The sequence below is a fragment of the Pezoporus occidentalis genome, unplaced genomic scaffold, assembly GCF_034315485.1.
Source record: "Pezoporus occidentalis ecotype Australia unplaced genomic scaffold, CSIRO_AGI_Poc_V1 ctg28, whole genome shotgun sequence".
In the NCBI taxonomy this organism is placed as follows: domain Eukaryota; kingdom Metazoa; phylum Chordata; class Aves; order Psittaciformes; family Psittacidae; genus Pezoporus; species Pezoporus occidentalis.
In genome coordinates, this window is record NW_026914718.1 from 6,745,938 (window position 1) to 6,770,976 (window position 25,039).

Below are 25,039 nucleotides of genomic sequence, written 5' to 3' on the forward strand. Positions count from 1 at the left end.
TGTGGTTTTTAGACAGGTTTCTCATGTTGTTTCCTACGTTGTTTTCTAAGATGCTAAAGCATTTCTGACCTATTGCTGGGCTATTGCCGGGGGGGTGGGGGTGGAACTACATGATCCTTAAGGTCCCTTGCAAGTAACCTAACCATTCTGGGGTTTTAATCCTTGGCATCTGCAATGGAGCCATCACTACTTGTGGTACAGCAGCTGTACTTTGTTCCCTAAGAATTTATGTGGGAGTCTTTTTCTCTGTGATTACAGCCTCTTCAGAATAAGGTTGTGATGCATTAATGAGATAAATCCTAGCAATAATATTGTCCCATCATTTGATGATGGTAATAAAGCTGTTCATATACAAAGGCAAAAGTGCTTCACCAATTACTTATTAATAAATGCATATTGTAACGGAGGAGGAGAATGCACTCATACTTCATGAAGCTTATTCTGTGCTTTTAATGTATTTATAAATATGGGAGATGCCAAATACTGTTTACCAGAAATAAATACATTAAAATGCTCTGGAAACTTAAGAGTCCTAAAGACAGGATGAAGAGCTCTCTGGCTCCATATTAACTTTTGCTGTGGTTTGCAATGCGAGGGAAATTCCAGCAAGCATTAAGGGTTTTAAAGTGTCAGTATACCCAAACAGGGTACCAAACTTTGCTACCAAACAGGTAGCAAAGCTGATCTGAAGGGCTGTAGATTGTCATATCTTACAAGTAATATAATGGAAATGCAAATATATCATGTGACTTTAAAAAAAGGATCGTATATATAAAAATTACTACATAGACAGCAGATGGATCTAAAAAGGAGATATTGGTGTAGGGTTATTATGTGGAGTTACTTCTAGTGACATTTTTCAGGGATCAGTAAAGCTTAAATTAGTATAGTTATTAAAGATCTGCAAATAATACAAAATTACTTCTACATTTTGCAGATAACACAAAAATACTTGGTTAAAAAGGCAAGGATAGGGTATTTTGCTTAAAGTGTTTTGGATCAGCTACTAAGCTTAGCCACTCAAGCAGAGTTTATTTTAAATGAGCTAAGTGTGAGGTCATACATCCAGGAATGAAGAATGTGGGTCCCACCTACAAAGGGACATGTGGCTTGTCTCACGGAAAGCAGGGGCCTTGAGAAGGATTTCAGGGTCATAGTGGCCCAACAGTTTAACATGCCTTCCCAGTGTGATGGTTGGCAAAAAGGAGTAATGAGGTTTTTGGGTATACAGAGAGAATGGTACCTTGGAATGAGTCTTCTTCTGTAGCCATAGCTACAGCTGTGTGGTCACTACTGAGATGCTTTCTGCTTAGATGGTGCTGTAAACAACTATAAAACCTGTTGAAGTGTCCAAGGGAAGTACTCACTGAGAAATCTGAACAAGTCACAATATTTATTTTAATGAAGGCCAAGAGGCACCTAAGAAGGTATTTGTAGTCTAGCAGAGAAAACCTGTGACTGAAAGGTGATGCCACAGGCATTTAAGGAAGCCAGACCCAGGACTTTTTGAGATCAAGAGGGATTACTACAGGACCTAACTATATGCATTTCTGGAAAATATGCTGTAACTAAACAAATGATTTCATATAGTGGAAGGCTAACAAATGGAATGTAATGTCTGGGATATACAAGTAGGCAGACCAAATGATACAATCTATTACTGACTCTTAGGATCATTTATTTTTACAAAAAGGAGAATTTCAAGGACCATCATTAGTATCCCAGTGTTTGTTTTTAAGAGTTTCCTGTTGATAAAGTAGGGACAAATTATAACAAAGCAATATCATTTTCTCCGTGTTGGATTCTTGAAGGGGTACCAAAGCAGAGAGATAGGACAAAATCCCACAGCCAGTGGGATATAAAAAGAGCAGGATGTGGTTTGTGTCTGGGATTGAAGATCCAATTTCTGAATAAGTAATACAGAAATTAAGATAAAGGTAAAAATTTACAACTTGCCAATGATGGTGTGCATTTAACAAGTTCACAGCATAATTGTTCACATATGCATGTAACATGCTGCTGGTCTAGGCAAAGCCATGCAACCTAAATTGTTGCTTGAGCAGCCTGTACTGGGAGTCTGATGCACGATTCTGACCTGTGACTGTTTTGTGAAGGATTCTGTGTCTTGAATCCAACCTGTGTCTTGAATCTGAATGTAGCTTCCTATACAGGGATTTTTCTTATTTTCTTTAGCTACTACTAAGCTTTTAGAGGTGGCTGGTGGTGACTTTCAGGATTTGGTATGTGCTGCTTGTAGGGTCAGAGCTTTGCCATCTTGGCCTGTAGCTTTGGTTGCCTTTTCTTCTCCATCTCCCCTTCGCTTCGTCTTTCCCAAGCTGAGTGCCATGTCTCTGATGCACTTGCAACTCTCTCCAAGTACTCCCTGGCCTCCACAGTTGCTCCTTGCACTGTCTAATGTTTTTCCTCCAACGTGCTTACTGTTCTCTGATCTGCTCTTACTTCAGTGCTGCACCCCAGCCAATTTGGAAATGAGCAGACCCTGGAAAAATACACAGCAAAAGTTCATGCAGCAAGAAAATTAAAGAAAGGCTTTACCTCTTAAAGTGAAACAACCTCACCTTTGGCCTAATTTCATAGCTCGGGTGAGAATATTTGTGGCTGTAGGTGCTGTGTACTGTAACAGAGCTGCTTCCAAGCCTGGTGCCGCTGAGCACGCAGCTTTTGAAAGCTGAATTACCCATGGATAGCGATGTTGTGCTGCATACTCCTATCCTGGAGGGTGGTGAAGAGCTTTGGCTCCTTTTACAGCTGGAAACAAGAGTCAAAAAGAAAACAAAACCCAAAGTGGCCCTTGGGTTGAGTCTGCTTGGCTTTGCCTCCATCAGGTAAGGGGAGGATGCTTCCATTCAGAAGAATAATCTGGCCAGATCAAGATTCTTTCAAGGCTCTACAATACAAGATAATATCTAACTTATCTTTTCAGGATTTTTTTTGTCTCCCTAAAAACAGAATAAAGAAAAGTGCCAATCCTCAAACCCCCTCTTCTTCTGATACTTTCTCCCTTATTACTCTCACTGGTTATAATCTCTTTCAGATCTCTCCCCAGGTATTTGTGTGTATGAGAACTGGCAGGGCCTACAATCGGGTAGGGGCTAACTCTGCCCTTTCCCAGCATTGATGGCACCTCTTCCCTTGCACCAAACCACAGCACATCCAGTTATCTTTTTAGAGTCACTACATATCATCTACAGTAGATGATCGTGCCCTGCAGAGAAGGACTTGGGGGTCTTGGTTGATGAGAAAATGAACATGAGCCAGCTGCAGTGTGCGCTTGCAGCCCAAAAAGCCAACCATATCCTAGGTTGCGTCAAAAGGAGCGTGACCAGCAGGTCAAAGGAGGTGATCCTGCCCCTCTACTCTGCTCTTGTGAGACCTCACCTGGAGTATTGTGTGCAGTTCTGGTGTCCTCAACATAAAAAGGACATGGAACTGTTGGAACAAGTCCAGAGAAGGGCCATGAGGATGATCAGGGGACTGGAGCACCTCCTGTATGAAGACAGGCTGAGAAAGTTGGGGCTGTTCAGCCTGGAGAAGAGAAGGCTGCATGGAGACCTCATAGCAGCCTTCCAGTATCTGAAGGGGGCCTATAGGGATGCTGGGGATGGACTCTCCATTAGGGACTGTAGTGATAGGACAAGGGGTAATGGGTTCAAACTTAAACAGGGGAAGTTTAGGTTGGATATAAGAAGGAAATTCTTTCCTGTTGGGGTGGTGAGGCACTGGAATGGGTTGCCCAGGGAGGTTGGGAATGCTCCATCCCTGGCGGTGTTCAAGACCAGGTTGGACGAGGCCTTGGGTGATACGATTTAGCGTAAGGTGTCCCTGCCCACGGCAGGGGGGTTGGAACTAGATGATCTTAAGGTCCTTTCCAACCCTAACTATTCTATGATTCTATGATCATCAGTGTAGCTCATAAATTTTTGTTACCACCATTTTGTTACATGAGTGAGAGATGGAGCTTTGGGGAAATGATGGATGAGCACTCTTGTCCCAGTGGATAACGTATAAAACAAAAGTAATCAAATGCAGGCTGCAGATGTGTGAAGTGTGAATACCTGCACTTAAGCACATTTGGCTAAAGATTCATTACAGTAAATGTAGCACTGCCATTGTAAAGGGCCATTTCCCCATTCCCCATGAATGTGGTTCCAGCTTCAGAGTAGAGCTCTTAGCTTTGATCTGGGGAACTCTATGGTTTGCACTTATTTATGGAAACATTTGCCTTGTTTGTTTTTAAAGCCAGCAGAACTTGAAGGGAAAGTTTTATTTTTCCTTGGTTCCCCTGAGAAACACTCGTTCGTCCCGCTCCCATGTATGGGTTTTAACAGTTGCCCTTTGTCGTCATACAACATCCTCCAGCCCAGCCATCCCTGACAGCAGGGCAGTGGTATCTGCTGATGGTGGCTGCACAGTGGGAAGCTCTGCCTTTTCAGGAATAATCAGTGAAACAAAGGTAAAAGCCTTATCCTTGCTGAAATGAATGGTGAGGTTCCTGAAAGATGTCCCCATTCACTCCTTTTCTACTTCCTTTTGGTTTTGTGTTGGCTGTGAGCAGAAGCTGGGAGCCTGAAAAGAGAATGGTGTTAGCAAAGTAGTGTCTGGATGATCAGAGGAGAATGGAAGGAGGAAAGTGGTGGGGAGGGAGGTGACATGGAAGTAGGCTGTTACTGAGGTGAGCTGGTCAGTGTGCTGATATGTAGATATGTGCAGGATGGGAGATTTAGAGGCTAATGAGATGTCCTTGGAGCCATCTGCAATGCTTTTTTTTATGTAATGGATGTTTCCTTCAACTCTTCTCTGCAACATTTCTTTGATAATATTTATTAATTCCTATTAATTGGGTCGTTACAGAATAGTAAATGGGAATTTCTCATCCTCAGAGATTTCACTGATTCCAGAACAATATGGCTCCCTCAGCCCACTCTCTTCAGGTATCACATCTCATGTGTGTACAGAACCTATAGCACAGGGGAGTAAAGACCTCAAACTGTGGTTTCAGAAAGCTTCTAGAAGGTACCAAGCATGTGAAACATGAAGTGATATTAAACACGTAGACATTACATTTTTAGCTCTGTTCACATTTTTAAATTCACATGGCAAAGCAGACAGTTATAAAACTCTTTCCTTTTACTCATATTGATTTTAAATCCTGCTCTCAAAAGAATTAGACTAATAAATACTACCTCCTCCATTTAATAGTGGAAGAATATTCTTAGATCACATTATTGCAACACTCTTCCCAGGCCCCATTGTGGAGCTATCCATTGTCCTATGACTGGAAGAAGGATTTATGTTTTCTGTCTAAATACCTCCAGATTTCTTATGCAAACTGTTCTCATCTCAATAGTATGTCAATGAAAATATATGAACATAGATATAGAATAGTTAGGGTTGGAAAGGACCTTAAGATTGTCTTGTTCCAACCCCCTGCCATGAACATATGAATATATGCCCTCAGACTTTCTCAGTTGCATGCAGGCAGGCTGAGTAGTGTGTTGTTTTCTTTACAAGACTTCTGAGGGCCATTTCTATGAGATCTACTCAACTGAATTAAAATACTATCAGTAAAAATGTCAGCAATAACCTTCTTTCATCTCTACCTATCCCCTTCTACTGAGGACAATTCTGCTTACTTTCAATCCTGATAAAATGCTGCTATTTATTTTTTTTTTTTTAGCTCCTTTAGCTGAAGTAGAGCATTTCTTTGTTGCATGCATGTGCTTCTTATAAAGCTGTATTGATGAAATGCTCTTTGTCACAATGGTGTTGAAAGGATTGTAACAGCGTATTGCCAGGCCTTCAAGTCTAGTCACCTTAAAATGAAATATTCACCAAAATAGATTTTCCAGTGCTATTTCCTAGCTATCCAGGCTTTCTGTCTTCTGTTCTGAGTCTTCTAGGAGATATTCAGCCACTTTGACCATTTGAAATACCAGGGTTAGAACTGAGGGGACATCTGGACATCTGCCAGTTGGCACAAACCAGTGTTTTTCTCAAACCTACTGCAAATCTGGGCAATGCAGCAGGACAGTCTCAGTCAGCCCATAGATGGTTGACCTACTGATAATAAAGTGACCTGGTAGATATGAGATAGACGCACCTTATGGCAGTGTGAGATAAAATGTGTCCCAGGACCCAGATCCAAGAAGAGGTGTGGATCATTTCTTAATTCCCATAAACATGTGTTGGATGCTTATTCCCCTTGAGAAATGACAGGCATCTCCAGACAGGAGCAGGCATTTAGTTAGCCACTTTGTGGGATGGTGAATGGGAAGCACTGAGGAGAGGAGTGTGTCCTGCATCTTAGCCCTCCCTGTGTTTCCCATGTTCTCTACAGAGATTCTGGGAGAAGGCTTTTGATTACTTTTGTTGTTGCCTCTTGCGCTGCACTCAGAAAGGTTGATTCTGCTGTTTTGTTTGGGTTGTCTTTCAAAAGAAGGAAAAAAATCCATCTGGAGAGCAACGGAATGAGGGAAGGATGACTGGTCTTTCATAGAGAGTTTTTATCCCTTCGTAGATGTACACAGGACAAAAGCAAGAGAGTGAGCAAGCAAATACAGTATATGAGTGCTAAAGTCAGCTGGGATGTTCTGACCCAACCCCACTCCCCCATATCCATGGACGTGTCAGACTTTAAGCAGACCTGTTATCATATATGATGACCCAGGAAACAAGGGTCTTAAACTCCTTCACCTCTAACAGCTTCATACACAAAGATCCCTGTGTTTAGCTTCTGCATGAGGGTTGAAGGGAAATGCTGTATAAAGGAAGCAGGTAGTTGAATTAACTCATATTCTGGATTCAGCATGTTTCAAAACACTATAAAGGAAATCTCTTTAAAGTTTGGTTTTGATAAAATCTTGTATCAGCAGAATACAAAACACAGTAACCCCATTGGAAAAGACAAGTACATGATAGGGTTACATATGTGCAGGAAGAGTCTGGATTTAATTATTGTCTCTATTCGGCATATAATTCCCAGCTGAAAAAGATCATGTTTTCAGAAAGAGAGTAAAATAAATAAACATTTGTATTGTTACCCCTGTTCTTCCTTCTTGGGTTCTCTTTACTCACCTAAGTTGAGATCTTCATTTTACAAATACCCCTCGTCTCCCAGACTTTCTAATATTTCTGTCCTGTTGGTATTGCATGTATCCAGTCATATATTATGGAGGAACCAGGAGAAAGCTGGGCAACTGAGCCCAGCAGGGGTGTTTTCTTCAGAAGGGAGTAACATGGTTTTAGATAATTGAGTATTTTCCTTATTTTTCATCTAAAAAAAACCCAGTAAAAGACTGAAAGTGAACTACAAAAGAGAGAAGGGGAATCGGTAATAAAAGCATAACTGAAAAGTTAGGTCAAATAAAAGACCTAACATTCAAATGTATAGATAGGATGTGAAACTATATTGTCATGATGCATGTTAGTACTGAGCTAGAAAATCTAGTCTGAGCTCACTAATACATAATATTGTATCTAGGTGATGCATAGTGATTTTTCTAACAGATCACCGTGAAAGGATTATCAGTAATAGATTCTTGCTAAGTCTTTGCAACCTTTGACATGGAATATTTACGCAATTGATCACAATCTCTCCCATGCCGACATCAGTAATACCTTTATCACTCCCCAGCTGATAGTGGGAAGCCAGATGGCAGGGATGACGAGCACTTATTTAAACTCAGAATGTGATTGTAGCCAGCTGGGGTTTGGAATTGCAGCTCGTCTCTTGCTGTCTCAGGGTGTCCTTTCCATGCATACAGGCTCCTGGGCGCCTGGTATTTATTTAACACCAGATTCCCTAGGATTTGCTTCTTTCTCTCCCACGATGTCTTTCCAGTTATCAGAGTTTGTGCAGAGGGGTTGCTGACCTAATGGCAACGTTAGTGTGCTGGAGTAACTTAGGAAGAGGGCAGAGGAAGCACTCCTATTCAATGGAAAATGCTAACCCTAAATAACACTTATGGGTGTGACACCCTGCAAACCCTTTGCTTTTTTTTTCCCCTGTTTTAAGTTTTTGGATGCTTCAGAAGCCTGGTAATGTTTGAAGTTTAGCAACAAAGACTATTTGCCTACTTTATTGAACTGTAGCTGTCACAAGACTTTAAAAGAAAATAGAAGCATGTATTATTGAAACATCGGGGTCTGATTGCCTTCAGATGCTACTAATTTGACAAAAAAATCACTAATAATGTTGTAAATGAGCTTTTACCGACCAAGTAAATGTCTATTTCTGCCTCTTCTCGGGAAAATTGTTTGCAGTTGCCTTTCCTCTGCTGCCATTAGTTACAGTAACATCTTAAAATAAAAATTAAAAAACCTAACTTGTGTGTGGAATGGAAACTCGATCTTTTCTAGACAACTTTAGCATGACCAATTTTTGTTTGCCTTTACAATGGCGAGATGCCAATGCTAAAATCTGAACTAAATAATTATAAGTCCTAGAATATCAAAGTAAACACAGGACAGAGGTTGTATAAGTCACCTCTTACTCATTTTCAGGTACAAGAATGACATGCACATTCATTTGTCTGAACTGAATGGAAATATGTTTTCCGGTTTAAAGCCAATTTGTCTAATTGATACTTTCATTGAATTGCATGGAACTTAAGTCTTGCATCCTGACTGATTCAGAGTTAAGGAGCAAAGCTGAGATAACAGAAGAAGGTAATTGATTTTGAAGTCAAGCACTGTCATTATTTTGATTCATAAGCAATAATATATGTTTATTAAGACCAAGCTGATATTCCATTTGATACATTATGGAAGTAGTGGCTTTTGGCTCTGAAGGCTAGTGGACATTTGAGTAATCTTTTATGTCACTAAACAGGGGACTATATATCTCTTGGCACTGAGTTGAGGAGTTATATGGTAGTGACCCGTGGGCTGATGAAAATGTTATGCTGGATTAGCATTAGCATGATGGCTATTATACATTACAGCATTAGTATGTTACCTATTAATTAGATTGTCACATTGATTTTGTGTGTTTTAAGGCTGCAAAAATTCCTATAGTCTATTATTAGTGCTTGTTTAAAACTTGAAATAAATATGTTTAGACTAAAAGTTTCAAGTGGAGGGTTTTAAAGCCAGGTTCTTGAATTCATTCTTAGACATCAAACTAAACAGAGCTTGATTCTCAGAAGTACTAAAATCCTGTGCTGAATTCAGTCAAAGCTCTGGAATGTATGCATGGGTTGATGTTCTCAGGATCAAATCAGAGCAAGTAGAAAAAAGACCTGACAAATCCGAGACCTTTTTCTACAGGGAAAGAGGAGAGAAGCTCCAGAAAAACATGAACAAGGTCAAAAAAGGGGCAAGCACAGAAGTCACCCTGATGGTTACGTGTATTTCCTCTCAATGCTGCTGGAAATGACTTCATATTCATTGCTTTAAAGGACCACATTTTGTCCTTTATTCCTGCAGGACTCATGCTGTAGATTGTGGGGAATTATTTACATCTCAATTTATTTCTCAGCCCATTGGCCATAATTAAAAATGGAATTTGGCACTCCTCAGAGTCCCTGCTGGAGACTTTCACCTTGTAGAAGACAGGGGATTAAATGTGATGATTTATTGGGCTCATGTACAGTCCCCTGACTGTACTGTGGCACTGAGCCGAAAGCAAGCTGAAATGATACCCAGTCCTCTTTGGCAACTACTCATGAGCAGAATAAATCCTATCCCTTGACTAAAGCCCAGTCTTGTTCCATCCACATTTGCCCAAGTTCCTGATGTGTGGGAGCTCTTGGTAGCACAAACTTAAGGTTGGAGAAGGCAGTGGCTGCATGCCAAGGTAGTGTGCCTTTAGGATGTTGGGATCCGTGCCTGTGTTTTTGTTGTCATGACATGCCTTCGGCTGTGCCTATGAAAAGCACAGAACATGATTTCTTACAGTCATCGCTCTCCATCTTTGAGAGGGAAGTGGAAATGATGTTCAGAATCACAGCTCTAAAGTTTGATGATTGCTCTGTGATTACTTTTCAGATTCTTAGGACTTTTTGGTACTAAAGCCAAACAGAAATGCACTCATAAATCTGGCAGAGGCTTTGCTTGCTTGCTTGTTTCTTCCCTGCTAAGCCAGAAAACAAACAGGAAGAAATATGTGGCCATGCACAGATTCTGCCACAGCATTTAGAAAATGTATGTGTATATGAGGTGGCTGTCATGGAAGAGGAGATGGCAAGTCTGTTTTTTGTTAGGGTGAGCTTTCAGGACCATGGTGTCTTTTGAAACATCTCTAAGTGCCTTATTGCTTTCTTCGATGCTCTTAAGGGTGTGCTCTTTTTGGACTCTGGGTTGTCTATGCTAGATCCTAGTGAGGAATCATCCTGTAATACCCTTGATAAAAACCCAGCTTGTTCATACCAAAACACCTTTTTCTTCAGTTCAGAGTGATGTCATGCAATGTGCCCCACAGGAAAAGATAAAAGATCCTGATGAAAGGATACAGCTGGCTAGGGCTGTTTCCATTGCAGGAAGGGATACTGGCAGAAGGGTAATTTACAGGGACTGAAGAGTATTGATTTCTGTAAAAGCCTGATTGCAAAAGTTTCTTATGTCTAGAATGAAATCTGGTCTTAAAGAAGGGAAGGGAAAGAAAATAACCACCCTAGAGAAACTGCTTGTAAGAACAAGCAGACTACGTAAGACAGCTAAAGGCTTGTGGGAAACCCAGCTTCAGATCCCCAGTTCTAATTCAGGCACTGTGAAAACTTGCAGTAATTTAGTAACATCCAGTCTGTATAGACTGGATATTCACTGCTGTTACTCACTGAACCCTTGTTACATGGTTGTTTCTGTTGCTGATGTGAACTCTTTGCATATTACACTTGTTTAATGTCCTCTGAAAGTTCTTTTCATTAATGAAGCTGTGCTGTCCATGTCCTGTGATTTGCCAGGGATGCTTTTTTGTGACAAAGTGGTGTCTTTAGCCTTCAATACTTCCTTAGCATTGCAGCATCGTGTAAAAGCTGCTTGTGGAAATTATTTTCCTTGACAAAGCCACTTTGTTAGGGCCATGTGACTGATACAAAAAGCAATAGTTTCCTTGACTTGAAGGAATTTTCAGTCTAGCTTAAACCTGATTGTCATTGTATCTTTTGACTTCCTTTTAGAAATCAGGAATATTTAAAAGCAATCCATGGGCTGTGTTGCCAGTATATGATTCAGCCACTGGAAGCGGTATGTTTGGGTGGACTCTAAGAAACTGAGTGTATTTCCAACCTAAAATGGTACTTCTCCAGATTGCATTTGGTCAAATATTCATTATTCTTTTTACGCGCTCACATCCAAGTCAGTCTGTGGTGTACCTGTGAGGCAGAACTGTCTTGTTTCTTACTGAGGACAAATCCCACAGACTGTCGCCTTTGTGTTTGTAGGGTTGTGAGCAGAAGGGACTGAACATGTGGCAAAATTAATAACTGGGTAGCATTCATACTTTAATCCTTAATTAAAGACAAGTGGGTATGTGAAATACATTTCCCCAGGGCTGTGGTGAGAGAATATCCACACATGTAATTAATCTAGCTGCTGGAAGTCACAATTTCACCACTAAAATCAAGCAGAAAGAGACACCAGCAAACAATATGGGCACACTCCAGCATTCATTGAAGTCAATGGGAAACTTGTCTTTTGACTTCAAAGAGCATTGGACTGAACCCTGCAAGATCATATTAAAACACTTAAAAGTCATTAAACACTTATTCACACCATACTGTAGTAATACAAGTATAAAAAAAAGGTGGATTTTAATTTAACCCACTCCATACGTTTTTAATTGTTCCATGTTTCTGCAGTTGGTTGCATACGTTTGGATTAGGTGGTGATTTTCCTGATGACTTGTGTTTGACTGTTGCTGCATAGGGTGCTCTTTTATAGCTTTGTTTTTCTGTATATATATTCATCTTGTATATTGATACAATCCTTTCTTGAGTTAATACATGTGATTTTCTGTGAGAGCAAAGCTAGCAGCTTCTGTGAGTTGTAGTAGAATCAGAATCCTAGGAAGGTTTTGGTTGGAAGGGACCTTAAAGTTCAGTCAGCTCCAACCCCCTGCCACGGGCAGGGACACCTTCCACTAGAGCAGGATGCTCCAAGCCCCGTCCAACCTGGCCTTGAGCACTGCCAGGGATGGGGCAGCCACAGCTTCTCTGAGCACCCTGTGCCAGCGCCTCAGCACCCTCACAGGGAAGAACTTCTGCCTAATGTCTAGTCTCAGTCTCCCCTCTGTCAGTTTAAAGCCATTCCCCTTGACCTGTCACTGCATGCCCTTGTAAAAAGTCCTCCTCCAATTTCTTGCTGGCCTCTTTAGGTATTGGAAGACTGTTATAAGGTCTCCCCAGAGCCTTCTCTTCTCCAGGCTGAACAAGTCCAGCTCTCTCCGCCTGTCTCCATAGCAGAGGTGCTCCAGACCTCTGATCATTGCTGTGGCCTCCTTTGGACTAGCTCCAACAGCTCCATGTTCCTCTTGTGTTGTTGCTCCAGAGCTGGATGCATGACTGCACGGGTGTCTCACCAGAGCAGAGTAGAGGGGAAGAATCATCTCCTTTGACCTGCTGGCTGAGGCTTGTTGTTTGGCTGAATCTCTGTTATTTAGTAATCTCTGTAAGGTGCAACTCCTACCCTAAGGGTAGGGACTGTGGAAAGGGCTGAAGTCATTGGTGAGGTTTCTGCCAAGGGGATTAGCAGTGCCCCAGTATATGTGTGGTCCTTTGCATGGGGTGGGAAAGAGGTCACAGAGCTGCTGCCACCACTGCTGATATGTCTGGTGTTGATTGGTGTCCGTTACCAAGAACACACAAACCACTCCAAGCAATGCATGGTCTAAACTTCAGATAATTCTGGGCTGCTGCTGGGCACAGGACATGGGCAAACATTGGTAATGGAACTGAATTCAGGGACTGGCTGGGGGCTTCAAGGTGCGGGAGGGTAAATGTTATTTAACCTGGTCTCTGCTGTTGTTCACCCAGCTAACCGGTGATTAGCCACTAATCTTTGTCTGACTTCAGAGATCTGTAGCCAATCAACATATTAGAGAGAGCAAATATTTGCCTTCAAAGAGATGAAATAGGGTGGTCAAAAAGCAAGTGAGTGCCCAGCTTTCCCACATCTGGAAGATGCAATTTAAATTGCATTGGATATCAATTACATGTCGTGGTTGGCAGACTGTGTTCAGAGAAGCTTGCTAACTGATGCAAGGCGAAGTTGAGAGTTTGCCCATTTGAAGATTTGTTGTGCTTATGTATGGTATTTATTTATTCCCTCAATGTCATCTGCGCTGAATTCACGCTAAGCTTTAAAGTAGCTAAAATTTGAGAGGAACGCTTGCCTATGTAATGGTAGAGCATGTGCTCATAAATTGGACTTGGGAAGTCAGGACTGAACAGACCACAATAAGCATTTTATCCTCACACAGCAAACTGGATTTAGGTGTCACATGTGTGGCAAATGGTATGGGTTTTGTGGCTTGGGCTTCACCAACAAGAGAAGGCAATCCTTTCATCCCATCAGATGCATAATGTAGCACCATTTAATACATCTGGTATGAATCCTAGAATATGGCAAATAGAGAAACTGCAAAACTTTCTTCCTTTATGTACTGAAAGTGTAAATGTGCTGAGGGTGCAGGAGCTGTGAGTTTTGCTTTAGAAGTGTGCTGGAAGATGGCTTTTCTTGCCCCTGCATGTCTGTAAACATGTGTTATAGCCACATTTGTACCTTTACCCATCCATTCATTTCATTGATATTAGAAACCAACAAGGCAAGAAGCAGTCTTCTTTTAAGAAGTGGAGCCCACTGGAGGCGACCTCAATCAAAATCTAGGTTTTAGAAGCCCCAGAGATGAAGATGATTTGCTCTTTGCTTCCATATTGTGGAGGACTAATGGAAACAATTATGACCTTACTTTATTTTTTAAGGAAATGTCTTGGGTTTATTAAAACTGAATTTATAGGTGTGCCAAACATGCCACTGCTTCTGTGGAACCAAGAGCAGGTCTTCTTCTGACTTGTTTTGGAATAATGTGCTTATTGCTGTTTGGCTCATACAAAAATAAAGGAGTAGAGATGCCTGCTTCCTGTCTGCAGTGTTGAACAGAAAAAATTGCTGTAATTATACGTTTAATAGTTGTGTATAAAAATCTGCTTGCCTACATGCATAGGTGAAATAGCTGTTTGTTTTCTCTTACAGAAAAGAGTCAAAGACGTTATATCTCCAATTGTATTTGAAGCTGCATACAGCCTTGGGGAACATGTAATAGAAAGAGGAAAAGAGGACAAGGATCTGCCTGCTCTCAAGCCCATACTCCGCTGGAAGAAAGGACAAAAGATAGCACAAAGGAACCAGGTTAGATTTGGATTGTGTAATTTCCCTGGAATGTCTGTAGCTGAACTGACATCAGAAGTGGACATGAAACGGGACTGCCAAGCTCTGGGTTGTTTGCACACAGTAGTCTTCTTGTACAATTCTTACTCTGGGTGACACCAGTGTTTCTCCATGATACAGTAAAGACTTGTGCTGACAAAGTTGGACAGTACAAGGTGAGGTCACTTTCTTGTTTTGGGGTGTTTGTGCTGAGAAGATGGAGGGTGCTGAAGCGCTGGCACAGGTTGCCCAGAGAATCTGCGAATGCCCATCCCTGGCAGTGTTCAAGGCTGGGTTGGACAGGGCTTGGAGCAACCTGCTCTAGTGGAAGGTGTCCCTGCCCATGGCAGGGGGTTGGAACTGGATGAGCTTTAAGGTCCCTTCCAACCCAGTCCATTCTATGAATAAGGGAAAGAGTGACAATGGTCCTGTTCCTTCTGGTTCTTCTCTTCCTGTAGGAGGTTCTTGTGAAAGGCTTGTCCCTGGCCTTCTGTCCAGATTGGGCCATCAGTAGTGCTGGAGAGACAGGGCTGGCTCCAGAAGGGGACGTGGGAATTTGCCCATCTGTGTGAAGAGGAACAGTGGACAGAGTAAAGGAAAACTTGCCTGCCCAACTGCCCTCTTTTCTTGAGGGTTCCTCGCTTGCAGTCTTGTGGCAAGGGGAAACCCACTCCTGCAGTTAATGCAGGACATGCCCTGCTAAAATAGGATGGTATGTTTTGGAAAAAGTAAAGTGTAAGTGCAGCCATGTACTTATTAGGATCCCATTTTGTTCCACTGCACAGCAGAAAGCACTTTTGTCTGTAGTTTTGGTAAGAGCAGGAGAGCTCCCTTAATGTTGAAACACTTCTCATTTAGAGAATAAAGATTTGTTTTGTTTGTCTTCTTCTTTCTTCCAAACTGTTCCCGAAGGAATTGAAGTGAATGTGGTTATCCTGCCTGTCTTGTTTGTCTGTCTTGGCCTCACTAGTATCTTTGGGAAATGCTGGCCAATTTTGTCAGGTTTTGACAGGAGTGATCAAGACAGTGCTTCTGAAGGTATTAAACACCTTCAGGGTTCATGAAGCAGGTGAGGAGAGAGACCCTGTTAGTGACCTTTCTAAAGACTCCACTTCCAGCACAGTCCTTGCAGCTGCAGGACAATTCAGCCTCCCACAGTGACGGCACTGGAGCATCCAACTGTGAAGCTTGAGGTTCCATGGGGAAATCAGATTTCTGTGGCTTGCAAACTTCTTGTGTGTCAGAATTGGAGGGTAATTTGGGGCTGGAAGGGAACTTCAGAGATCCAGTTCCTTGCTCAAAGTGGAGCCAATTTACAAGTTAGATTGTGTTGCTCAGGGTTGCATTCAGTCAAGTTTATGTTCCAAAGCATGCTTACAGTTATGAGCTGGCATTGCTTGTGAATAGAAAACTTAAAAAACCTTGTGAAAAGACTGTCTGGAGTCTGAGGCTTTTAGCACTGAATTGTTAGATCTGGTTTTTAACCCTGGGAAGTTCATGTCTGTTAAGTAATTGTCGCATGTTCATCTGTAACATTACTTTCTGATCCTGCTCTCTGTGTTGAAATTGCAGGCCCCTGAATACTATTAAAAGAAAAAAAAATAACAAAAATGCTTAAAAGAGATTTCCTTTGTCATATTACACAAGTGTTTTGAACTGTGTTTGGTTATAATCCTTGTACTTAGAGAAATGAGTATTTATTCAAGTATGGTTTATTTTTTATAAATGTATGAATGGAAGATACATCTAAGAAATACTTAATTTTACAAAGAGGGATTGTGTGGCTGTTAACATGTCTGAATGTTGTGTTGTTGAAATGATATGATGGGAAATTGGGGAGAACTTTGGAATTTAGGCAGTGTGCTGAAAACGGAAGTGTTACATGAGCAAAACTGCTTGGATGCTTTGCCACTGTGTTTAAACTGAAAGGTATCATCTTGCCCTGCAGACATAGTCTCAGATCAATATTTAAATACTTGAATGCTGACATTATACAGTAGAAACAAAGATACAGTGGGATTTTCCCTGACTTGGTTTCTTGTGTAATTTGGATGAGAGGGGGAGAGTTTAACAATCCCTTTCCATTTGCTTTCCAGATGTTGTTCACTTATTTTAGTCAGAAAAGGATTTTGACATGGGGTACGCCTGCAAGTGTGCTTTCACCTAAGGAAGTGGGAAGAGCTTTAGAGCTAGTGTAGCAGTCATGGTGACAAAGCCCTGATGAAGTAGCCTGAGGGCATGGTGGCAGGGTCCTCAAAGACCATTTTCATGGGAAAATCAGGCCATAGTAGTTTTGGTCAACAAGAAACTGAACAAGAACTGGCAGTATGCATTTGTAGCCCAGAAACCAACCGTGTCCAGGGCTGCGTCAAAAGGAGCGTGACCAGCAGGTCAAAGGAGGTGATCCTGCCCCTCTACTCTGCTCTCGCGAGACCTCACCTGGAGTATTGTGTGCAGTTCTGGTGTCCTCAACATAAAAAGGACATGGAACTGTTGGAACAAGTCCAGAGAAGGGCCACAAGGATGATCAGGGGACTGGAGCACCTCCTGTATGAAGAGAGGCTGAGGAAGTAGGGGCTGTTCAGCCTGGAGAAGAGAAGGCTGCGTGGAGACCTCATAGCAGCCTTCTAGTATCTGAAGGGGGGCTACAGGGATACTGGGGATGTACTATTCATCCAGGACTGTAGTGATAGGACAAGGGGTAATGGGTTCAAACTTAAACAGGGGAAGTTCAGGTTAGATAGAAGGAAGAAGTTCTTCCCTGTGAGGGTGGTGAGGCACTGGAATGGGATGCCCAGAGAAGTAGTAAATGCTCTGTCCCTGGCAGTGTTCAAGGCCAGGCTGGACAGAGCCTTGGGTGACATGGTCTAGTGTGACCATGGCAGGGGGTTGGAACTGGATGATCTTAAGGTCCTTTCAAACCCCAACTGTTCTATGAATCTTTCAGGATTCTTGTTATCTCATGAGCTGAAATTGTTTTAAAAGGCCAAGAGGGAAAGTAGGAAGCAAAGTTTATATAGTAAATGATATACATTTTCAAAGAATCTAATGATTACATAGAGACCTTGCATTTTGGAAGTCCAAGACAGTTTTAGTGGGCTCTTTTTTTCAGAAGACACAGCATGGATGAGGATACTATTAAGTAGAATAAAATCTTAGTGTTAGTGCTAGCACTCAAGTCTTTAAATATTGCTAATTTTGTGTGATTTTTCCAAAGCCCTAGATCCTATGATCCAGTCAGAAAGTGGTGTTTTGAAATCAGAAGTGTTGCATCTGTTGCTTTGAGGCAGCATTAAGATACTGTTAAAAGGCTTCTAAAAAGTTCAGGTGTCTGGTTTTTGTGAAGGACTGCAGGAGAATAAGCTGGAAGTAGAGAATAGCTGAAGAAATGGGAGGGAAGTCTGACTGGGCAGGAAAGGGGAGAAGTTCCGTCTTTCAAGATCCTACTGCAGGTCTGCTAGACCCTCTTGAAAAGCCACACATCTTACAAACGTGTGCTTTTGTAGAAATGATTTTATTTAAGCTAAGGTGATGTTAAAGCTGAAGTGGTCACTTTCCCTGTGATTTCAGTTTGTTTTTCATGAACCAGATGTTCCCTGCATGCGTGTGTGACTTTCCAACAGAAGTGTGCTGCCCGCTGGCTTATACACAAGTAGGTGGGAAAGCCATCAATAGGCCTCTTGAAGGGAGAATTGAAGATTACGTTGAGCATATGAAGTTCTTCATAATGCTTTACCATAATGCATTAAGGAGACAGCTTCTAAATAGAGTTCGTGGACATCCACCACCAAAAGTGACAGGTCCCCAATGACATAATCACAGGAAAGGATTTTGTTGGATATTCATCCTGTAAATCAGCATTACATTGTATGTGAGAGAACAGTCCGATCAGGGACTAATCACTTGGACTACAGTAGTAAAAGGAGTGTGGGGATGTGGGATATCATTCAAACTGCTTTTATTTATTGGTCACCTTTATTTTAAAAGAAGGCAGCGTTTACTGTAAGGCAGTGCAAAAATACTTGTATTTAAGACTAAACCAGACCAAAACCAAACCTTGACTCTTCAGTGAAGGCGCATGCTTCTGTTCCTAAATGAACTTTGCTTGAAACAATCAGAATGTGAGAAATAATTTGAACATCTGACTGCTTTGAAGAAAAGGATCTTTACTGAAGTCTCCTAATGAAAAAGCATGCAATTTCGGGACTTCATCTGTTGGCCTCTTTTAGTAAGCAAAGAGGCTCTAGTACTTCAGAATGAAGTAATAATGTAATTAAACTGGCCTGAGGGACTATTTAAAACAGGATACAGTAACATATAGCTTCTCATGGACTTAATTATTTTTTTGGTTCTTGAATGTGCTTACAAGAAGTTATGGTTGCTATAGCTTGGTCTAATTTTTTGTGGTAGCACAAGCAAATACTTAAAGGTTATGTGTATGTGTCTACTGATGGATGCCTCAGAAACTTACACGATTGTTGGGTGGGGACTAGTTGTGTGGGGAAGATTACAGCTTTCCAAGTTGTGAGTGGTTAGCCAGCTCAGTTTTGCTCAAACAGAAAATCTCTGGTGGGTCGAGATTGGGTGGGTGGGGGGAAAGGATTCTACTTTTTGAGTGTGTATTACAAACTCTAAAGCTTCCCACTCAGAGGATGACTTTCCATTAGGTTCTTTGTTGCCTCCCAAATCCAGTTGCTATCCCCATCCACTGGAAAAAACTAGTAAGTTTTCTTACTTCAGGGACATCAATGTATATTTAGAACTTGGTTTGGCATGGTTCATTGTGAGTGGTTTGTACTATGACATTTATTTTTGTATACACACTGTATAAATACATATCAACCAAGAAGGAGAGGGATCTCCTGCCAAATACAGTGGGGATTTGTTCCTAGTAGTATCAAGTAATGTATCACGGAGCTTGAAATATGGTATGCCAGAATTCTGCCTATTCTAAATACTGTAATAAAATCACCTGCTGTTATGTGGAAGGAGACACGATTTTGCTATAAGAAAATAGTCTCAGTAGATTTAATTGCGTCGTGTCTTCAGAACTTCATGAATGGTCTGCCATAAACCTGCCAGTGAGTTTTAAGAAGAGACAGAACATGTTCAGGACACTCTGTTCCCAGCTGTGCCACTGACTTGGGTACAGTGCTGCACCTCTGAGTGGCTGACACTACACATCCCTGGAATAAGCTTCACCTTTTTTAAGCAGAGAGCTATTTCTTGGAAATAACTCATCTGAAAACCTGGTTAAGCATTTGCACATAGGTTAGCGTAGTTAGCAGGTATGAGAAAGTATAGGAGGATTTTTATGGAGCTGACTTATGAACATCTTTAGTGATTTTCAGTTTGCTGCAAAAATAATTACATTCTTTATCTCAAAACAAGCACACACACAGAGAGAGTCTCATACTGAGGGTAAAGCAATTACAAGATCTGGGCAAGCTGAAATGTAGTATCCATACACACAGCATGGTCTACATTTTGTCGATACCTTCTCTAGAATAGAGATCCCTGTGTGCATGCTTGAGTCAGGTCACGTCTCTGCCAGCAAATTGAGCTGTGCCCAGGGCATTTCTAGGCATTGGAGTGACATGTTTATCCTGGTAAGCTGCTGCAATGGCTCTTGGCACTGTTCTGGCCTGTGCCAACTACTGCAAACTATTCCCAGGCATGAGTCAGGAGTTAGGATGCTCCTGTCTTGGAGGGCAGGGCAGTTTAACTTCCTGGTACACTGAAGCCTCAGTAACTGAGTATATTTTTCATAGCTGGATAGGTGTAAAATTTGAACCCAGGCACACAGGAAGTCTTTGGAAGACTGCAGAAGTCAGCCTAATGGCTGTTTTCCACATGAAACATCTTGCTACTAAATTATTTCCTACTTGGGCAGAGCAAGCTCCCAAATTGTCTTCTGCATCTAGTCTTGCAGAGATCCACTGGGTGCCACCCTTCCTGCTTAATTTCCATTGTTTTCCGTTTGGTGGGAGTTGGATTGCTGAAAGTGATGATTTGCACTCCTCCCTCTTCCATCCCTTTGGTGGTGTCTGTCTTTTGCTCCAGACAAGTTTGGTCAGAGCCGGTACTGTACTGGCAGGGCCTGAGAGCAGTTTGTGCCAGGAAATCTGGGAAGGACCCACCCAGAGCATGCACACTGCTTGTACAATTGAATGGAAATCAGTGCCTCTGATGGTGTGCATATTTCTGTAGGCTTGTTCTTATGCAATGACAGGCTTCACCAGTAATTGTTCAACTTGTTCACATTCCTGTTTAACAGTAGAGGAAAACCAGATTAACTGAGTATGCGCAAGACATGATTTAATCCCCAGGTTTAATCTCATGGGCTTCCTAAAGAACAATAGCCAATACAGGTATATAGACCTTCATTTCTTGACATATGTGCTAGGGGAGAGCCAGCCTATAAGGTGATCCTGTCTTAGGGTCATAGGGTTGTGCCCCAGCTGGCAACTAAGCCACATACAGCTGCTCACTCCCACGACATTGGGATGGGGGAAGGAACCAGAAGGGTAAAAGTGAGAAAATCCATGAGTTGAGATAAAGACAGTTTAAAGGCAAAGCAAAAGCTGCACGTGCCAGCAAAACAAAGCAAGGAATTGATTCACCCTAACTTAAAATCCTACTGGGTAATTTCTGCAGTTCAGTGTAACCGCATGCATTTAATTTCCAGACTACTCTGTGGATGGAGAATTGTAATTGTAAGTAAGGAGGAGTTCCTGCTTATGTGTGGAGCTATAGAAGAAAATGCTAATAGTCTTAAAAAGCTACAGAGGCAAGAGACAGACTTCAGGAAGCCAGGGTCCATTAGCTCTGTTCATATCTTTTCAGCAGTTATATGAAGGATCAGTAGAGCTTAATTGGAATACCTGACATCTTGAGAGAAGATAATATGATAGTATTAGTTCATTCAGCTCAGAGTACCTCAGTGCTACAAAACCCCTGGCAGTTGAGAGTAGCGTTCATAAGTACAAAAACACAGAGGTGCAGGTGGATTATAGGAGAGATCTTTCACGTCTCCTTGGGGGTCTAAATGAGCTAAAAGTAGACATAAATTACATATCTGATGATTTGAAGACTTCTTTTTGCATTTCCAGATGATGAAACAGCTGCCACATCTGTTTTTCATTTGTCATTGTTATTACGCCTTTGTATTTTTAATTATACAATTGTGTGCTGAGTTACAAAGGTTGTGACTCTTTTTAAAACGTTTAAGTAAGAAAGCATCCTGAGTGAGAAAGATTCATCTTACATGGTTCTACTTTTAGTAGTAGAAATAAGGAGGTTTAGGGTAGAAAAGGTTCTCAAATGTCATTAAAGAACCCTCCTGAGATGATATAATTGAATTCTTCTGTAGTCATCCCAAATAAATGGAAGGGCATTTAAGACACAACAGGAAAATATATTGAGAGATGTGCTGCAGAAATCCATCCTATAATGGTATGGGGAGATGGGACAATTAACCCAATAGGTTTTTCTCATCTATTGTTCTTTGAATTTATAAGGCCTGAAGTCTTGTGCAATGAGAACACTATTTGGACAATCTGAACTGTTAATGATTTAAAAGAGAAAAAGTTGCCTCAGCCTGAAAAATGAGTGAGTCAGACTAGAAATCGAATAGAGCTCTGAAAGGCTGGGGGCGTATTTCTATTGCCACCAATTGTAATTCTTCACCCCAGGACAAAAGATTACGTTGTTAAATCCACTCACTGCTGTGAGGAATAACTAATACATATGTTTATTAATTCATGCTTGCTTTCAATAGCTAACAGGTTTCGTGCCTGATCTTTTCTAAACAGCTGATTTCATTTGGGAGTTCCTGTTCCTCTTATATTTGAGTGTCTTCTTTTTAGCTTGGTGCTCTGGCCCAGTTTTTAACTTATTGAAAGCAGGATGCAGATGGAATAGGGGAGGAATTATTGCATTTGGCCTTAGGTGGCTTGACAAATGGCAAGGTGCTAGTCGTGAGCCATAGGTTGCAAGTCTTCCACTCAATAAAGGGGATTAATTCCCCTGTAGCATTCCCCAGCTGGAAAAGTTTGACTTAAATGGTTGCAACCTTACCAGTGTACTAAAATAATTATTACTGGGCAGTTTCTGTTTTCTTACACTAGTGCACTATAAACAAGCATCTCTTTTCTTTCCATGAAGACATTCTCTGATGGAGTCTACATGGAGCTGAAGGAGCTTGCTAGCTAAACTTGGTCCCCTGCACCAGGCAGTACCAGCACAGTTCTTTGGTTTCAAAGTAAGATTCTGTTAAATGTTTCTCACTCCCCTGATATTCCTGCCTTTCTCTCTGTTTGCTCCACCACTCAGTAGAGGTATTGTGTAAATCATGTGTCCTCCTCATAGCCAGCACATCTGATGAAATCTTGTAAAGTTTTCCATAATTTGCTTTTCTAGTGGGAATTTTAATCAACCATTTGGCATTTAGCTCAGCAGGATATATGAATGGACCGTTTCTATGAGTAGTATAGTGGAGCATAGGATTTCTGGGCAGAGTCAATCATGACTTCTTTTTCTGTGGTGAATAGATTGGTAGGTAATAGCTTCATTTTGCAGGCAACTTTAAAATCTAAGGACAAAATAAATAAAGCTCTAAAATCAGGCTCCTGTATCTATATTTAGGCTAAGCGATTTGTAAAGCTATGAACCAGGAAATAGTTCCTAAAAAAGGCAGTGAGATTTGCTTACAGATCAGCACTTTTCAAAATTGGATCACATATCTTGGTTCCTAAGTAAGGACCCAGGAACTCAACTTCACCAGGTAACATGGTAATAGCCATTTAGCATCAAGTTCTAAAAAATAAAGAATTATTAGGCTAACAAGTCCCCTTATCCTGCATTCTTTAACTAGAATAGCTTCTGTGTTACTAGCACGATGTAATTACCAAGCCATCCCTGTACATACCACAGGGTATGGTGACAATTTACAGGAAATCAGTGTAGAGATTGGAATATTATATTCTTAACCCAGATTATTTTCCATAACCTGATTTTTTCGTGTTGAAGTACATGACAGTTTGTAAAGTTAGAGGAACTTTTATAGACTGGTGTGTGAGGAAGTAGTTAAAGGCCTGATGCAGAGTGAATCGCAGAATAGTTGAGCTGGGAAGGGACATTTTTTCTTTCTTTTTTTGTTTGTTGGATGATTTCCACTATTTTCTGTGTTTTCTCTCTTTCCTGTTCTCTTTCCTACTCCCAGAAACATAGATGTATTTAATCGCATATAGCCATTGAAAAAAGGTGAAGCAATTTAGCGAGCTAGGTTTGAAATCCCATATGACCTTCCTCTGGGCAGAGAGCTTTGACCATTAGGCAGAAGCCAGGCTCCTTCTTGCTTGTTTTACCTCCTAGCAGCATTCCTTAGCAGTCCTCCATGAGCAAGAAGGAAAAGGAGAATGTCTTCACACCCAGTACTCAGCAGCTTTGTGCTTAGAATGCCTTAGGATACAGGAACTAAGCGTTCCTCCTACTACTACTTTCTGAGGCAGGGGACTCTACATTTCCCCCTGGCCTTTACCACAGAACGTGGAATTTAATCCACTCCCTCTCTTCAAGAGGCAGAGTGGACACAAAAGCACTTGCTTTGAGGCCCAGATCTAGACATATCCCCTTCCTTATCAGCTGGCTCTACATCTGTCCTTACTGTATATTCAGTTGTGAGCAGACGTGTATATTCACTCATTATAGTGAGTATATCTTAATGTAGGCTTTTTGACTTGATGTTTTTCCACGGTGCAACGAATTTATTTTGCCCTACTTCCCTTTTACTAGTTCTGGATAATACATGCAGCCCATTGATTACCTCATTCAACACTTCTAATATGTAAAGAGCTCTCTAAATCCCTAAAACTGGTGTTGTAAAACTGAAACCACTTTAAAGATTGCTTAGACTTAAAATTAGTGATTATACTACAGCCTGTGCCTGTGGGCCTGTGAATATCCCAGGAATGGACTCCTGCATTAATGACATGCAGTGTTGGGTTAGGTAGATTTTCTAGCCGAAGAAATCACAGCCCTCAAGTAGACCAAGTAAGGGCACAGTAACAGAATATATAAGCAGAGTTAGGAAATGTTATGATGACTTCAAGTCTGTTTACTCCTTAATTCTTTAGGAAGGATTTGAACAGGCAGGAATTATTCAACTGGAAAGGCAGAAGAAACAACAGGCTGGGGAAGGGGAGGCATGAGAGAGCAGAGAATAAATTGGAGGGACACTGACTGTGAGAAGCTACAGGGTTGAGGCTGTGGCAGGCAAAGGGAGGTGGAGCAGAGTCATGATAACATCTATCTGGACTGTAGAAACAGTGGAAAATAGCAAAATCATGCATAGATATCATTAGTCTATGACTGAAGTGGGCTGCTGAACCAACTGTGGCTGCATTGGTGGCTCCTTCAGCTGGCTGGGCTGGGAGTCCTTTTTTCCTTCCAGACTTGAATGAGTTCAGGTTCAAGATTCTCCAGAAAAGCAAAGGGTTCTTTCCTACGCAGTTATGGATCTGGGGGACTCCTAATCCTTATTTCTTTCTCCCATCCCAGTGCTGTGTAGAAACTTGGGTTTCTATGACATAATGAAATACTCCCGAAGTATTTCAAAGTAGCTTCTGCCTAGCGCATGATGTGTTGGAAGTGA

General features: G+C 41.4%; 1 protein-coding gene across 1 annotated transcript in view; it reads left to right on the plus strand.

Moving 5' to 3' along the window:
- ITGA9 (integrin subunit alpha 9) overlaps positions 1 to 25,039 on the plus strand; it is a 215,595-nt gene that overhangs the window by 97,097 nt on the left and 93,459 nt on the right. Inside the window, exon 16 of the mRNA XM_062625454.1 lies at positions 14,212 to 14,367. Coding sequence (XP_062481438.1) covers positions 14,212 to 14,367 — 156 coding nt within the window. The remainder of the gene's footprint in view (positions 1 to 14,211; positions 14,368 to 25,039) is intronic.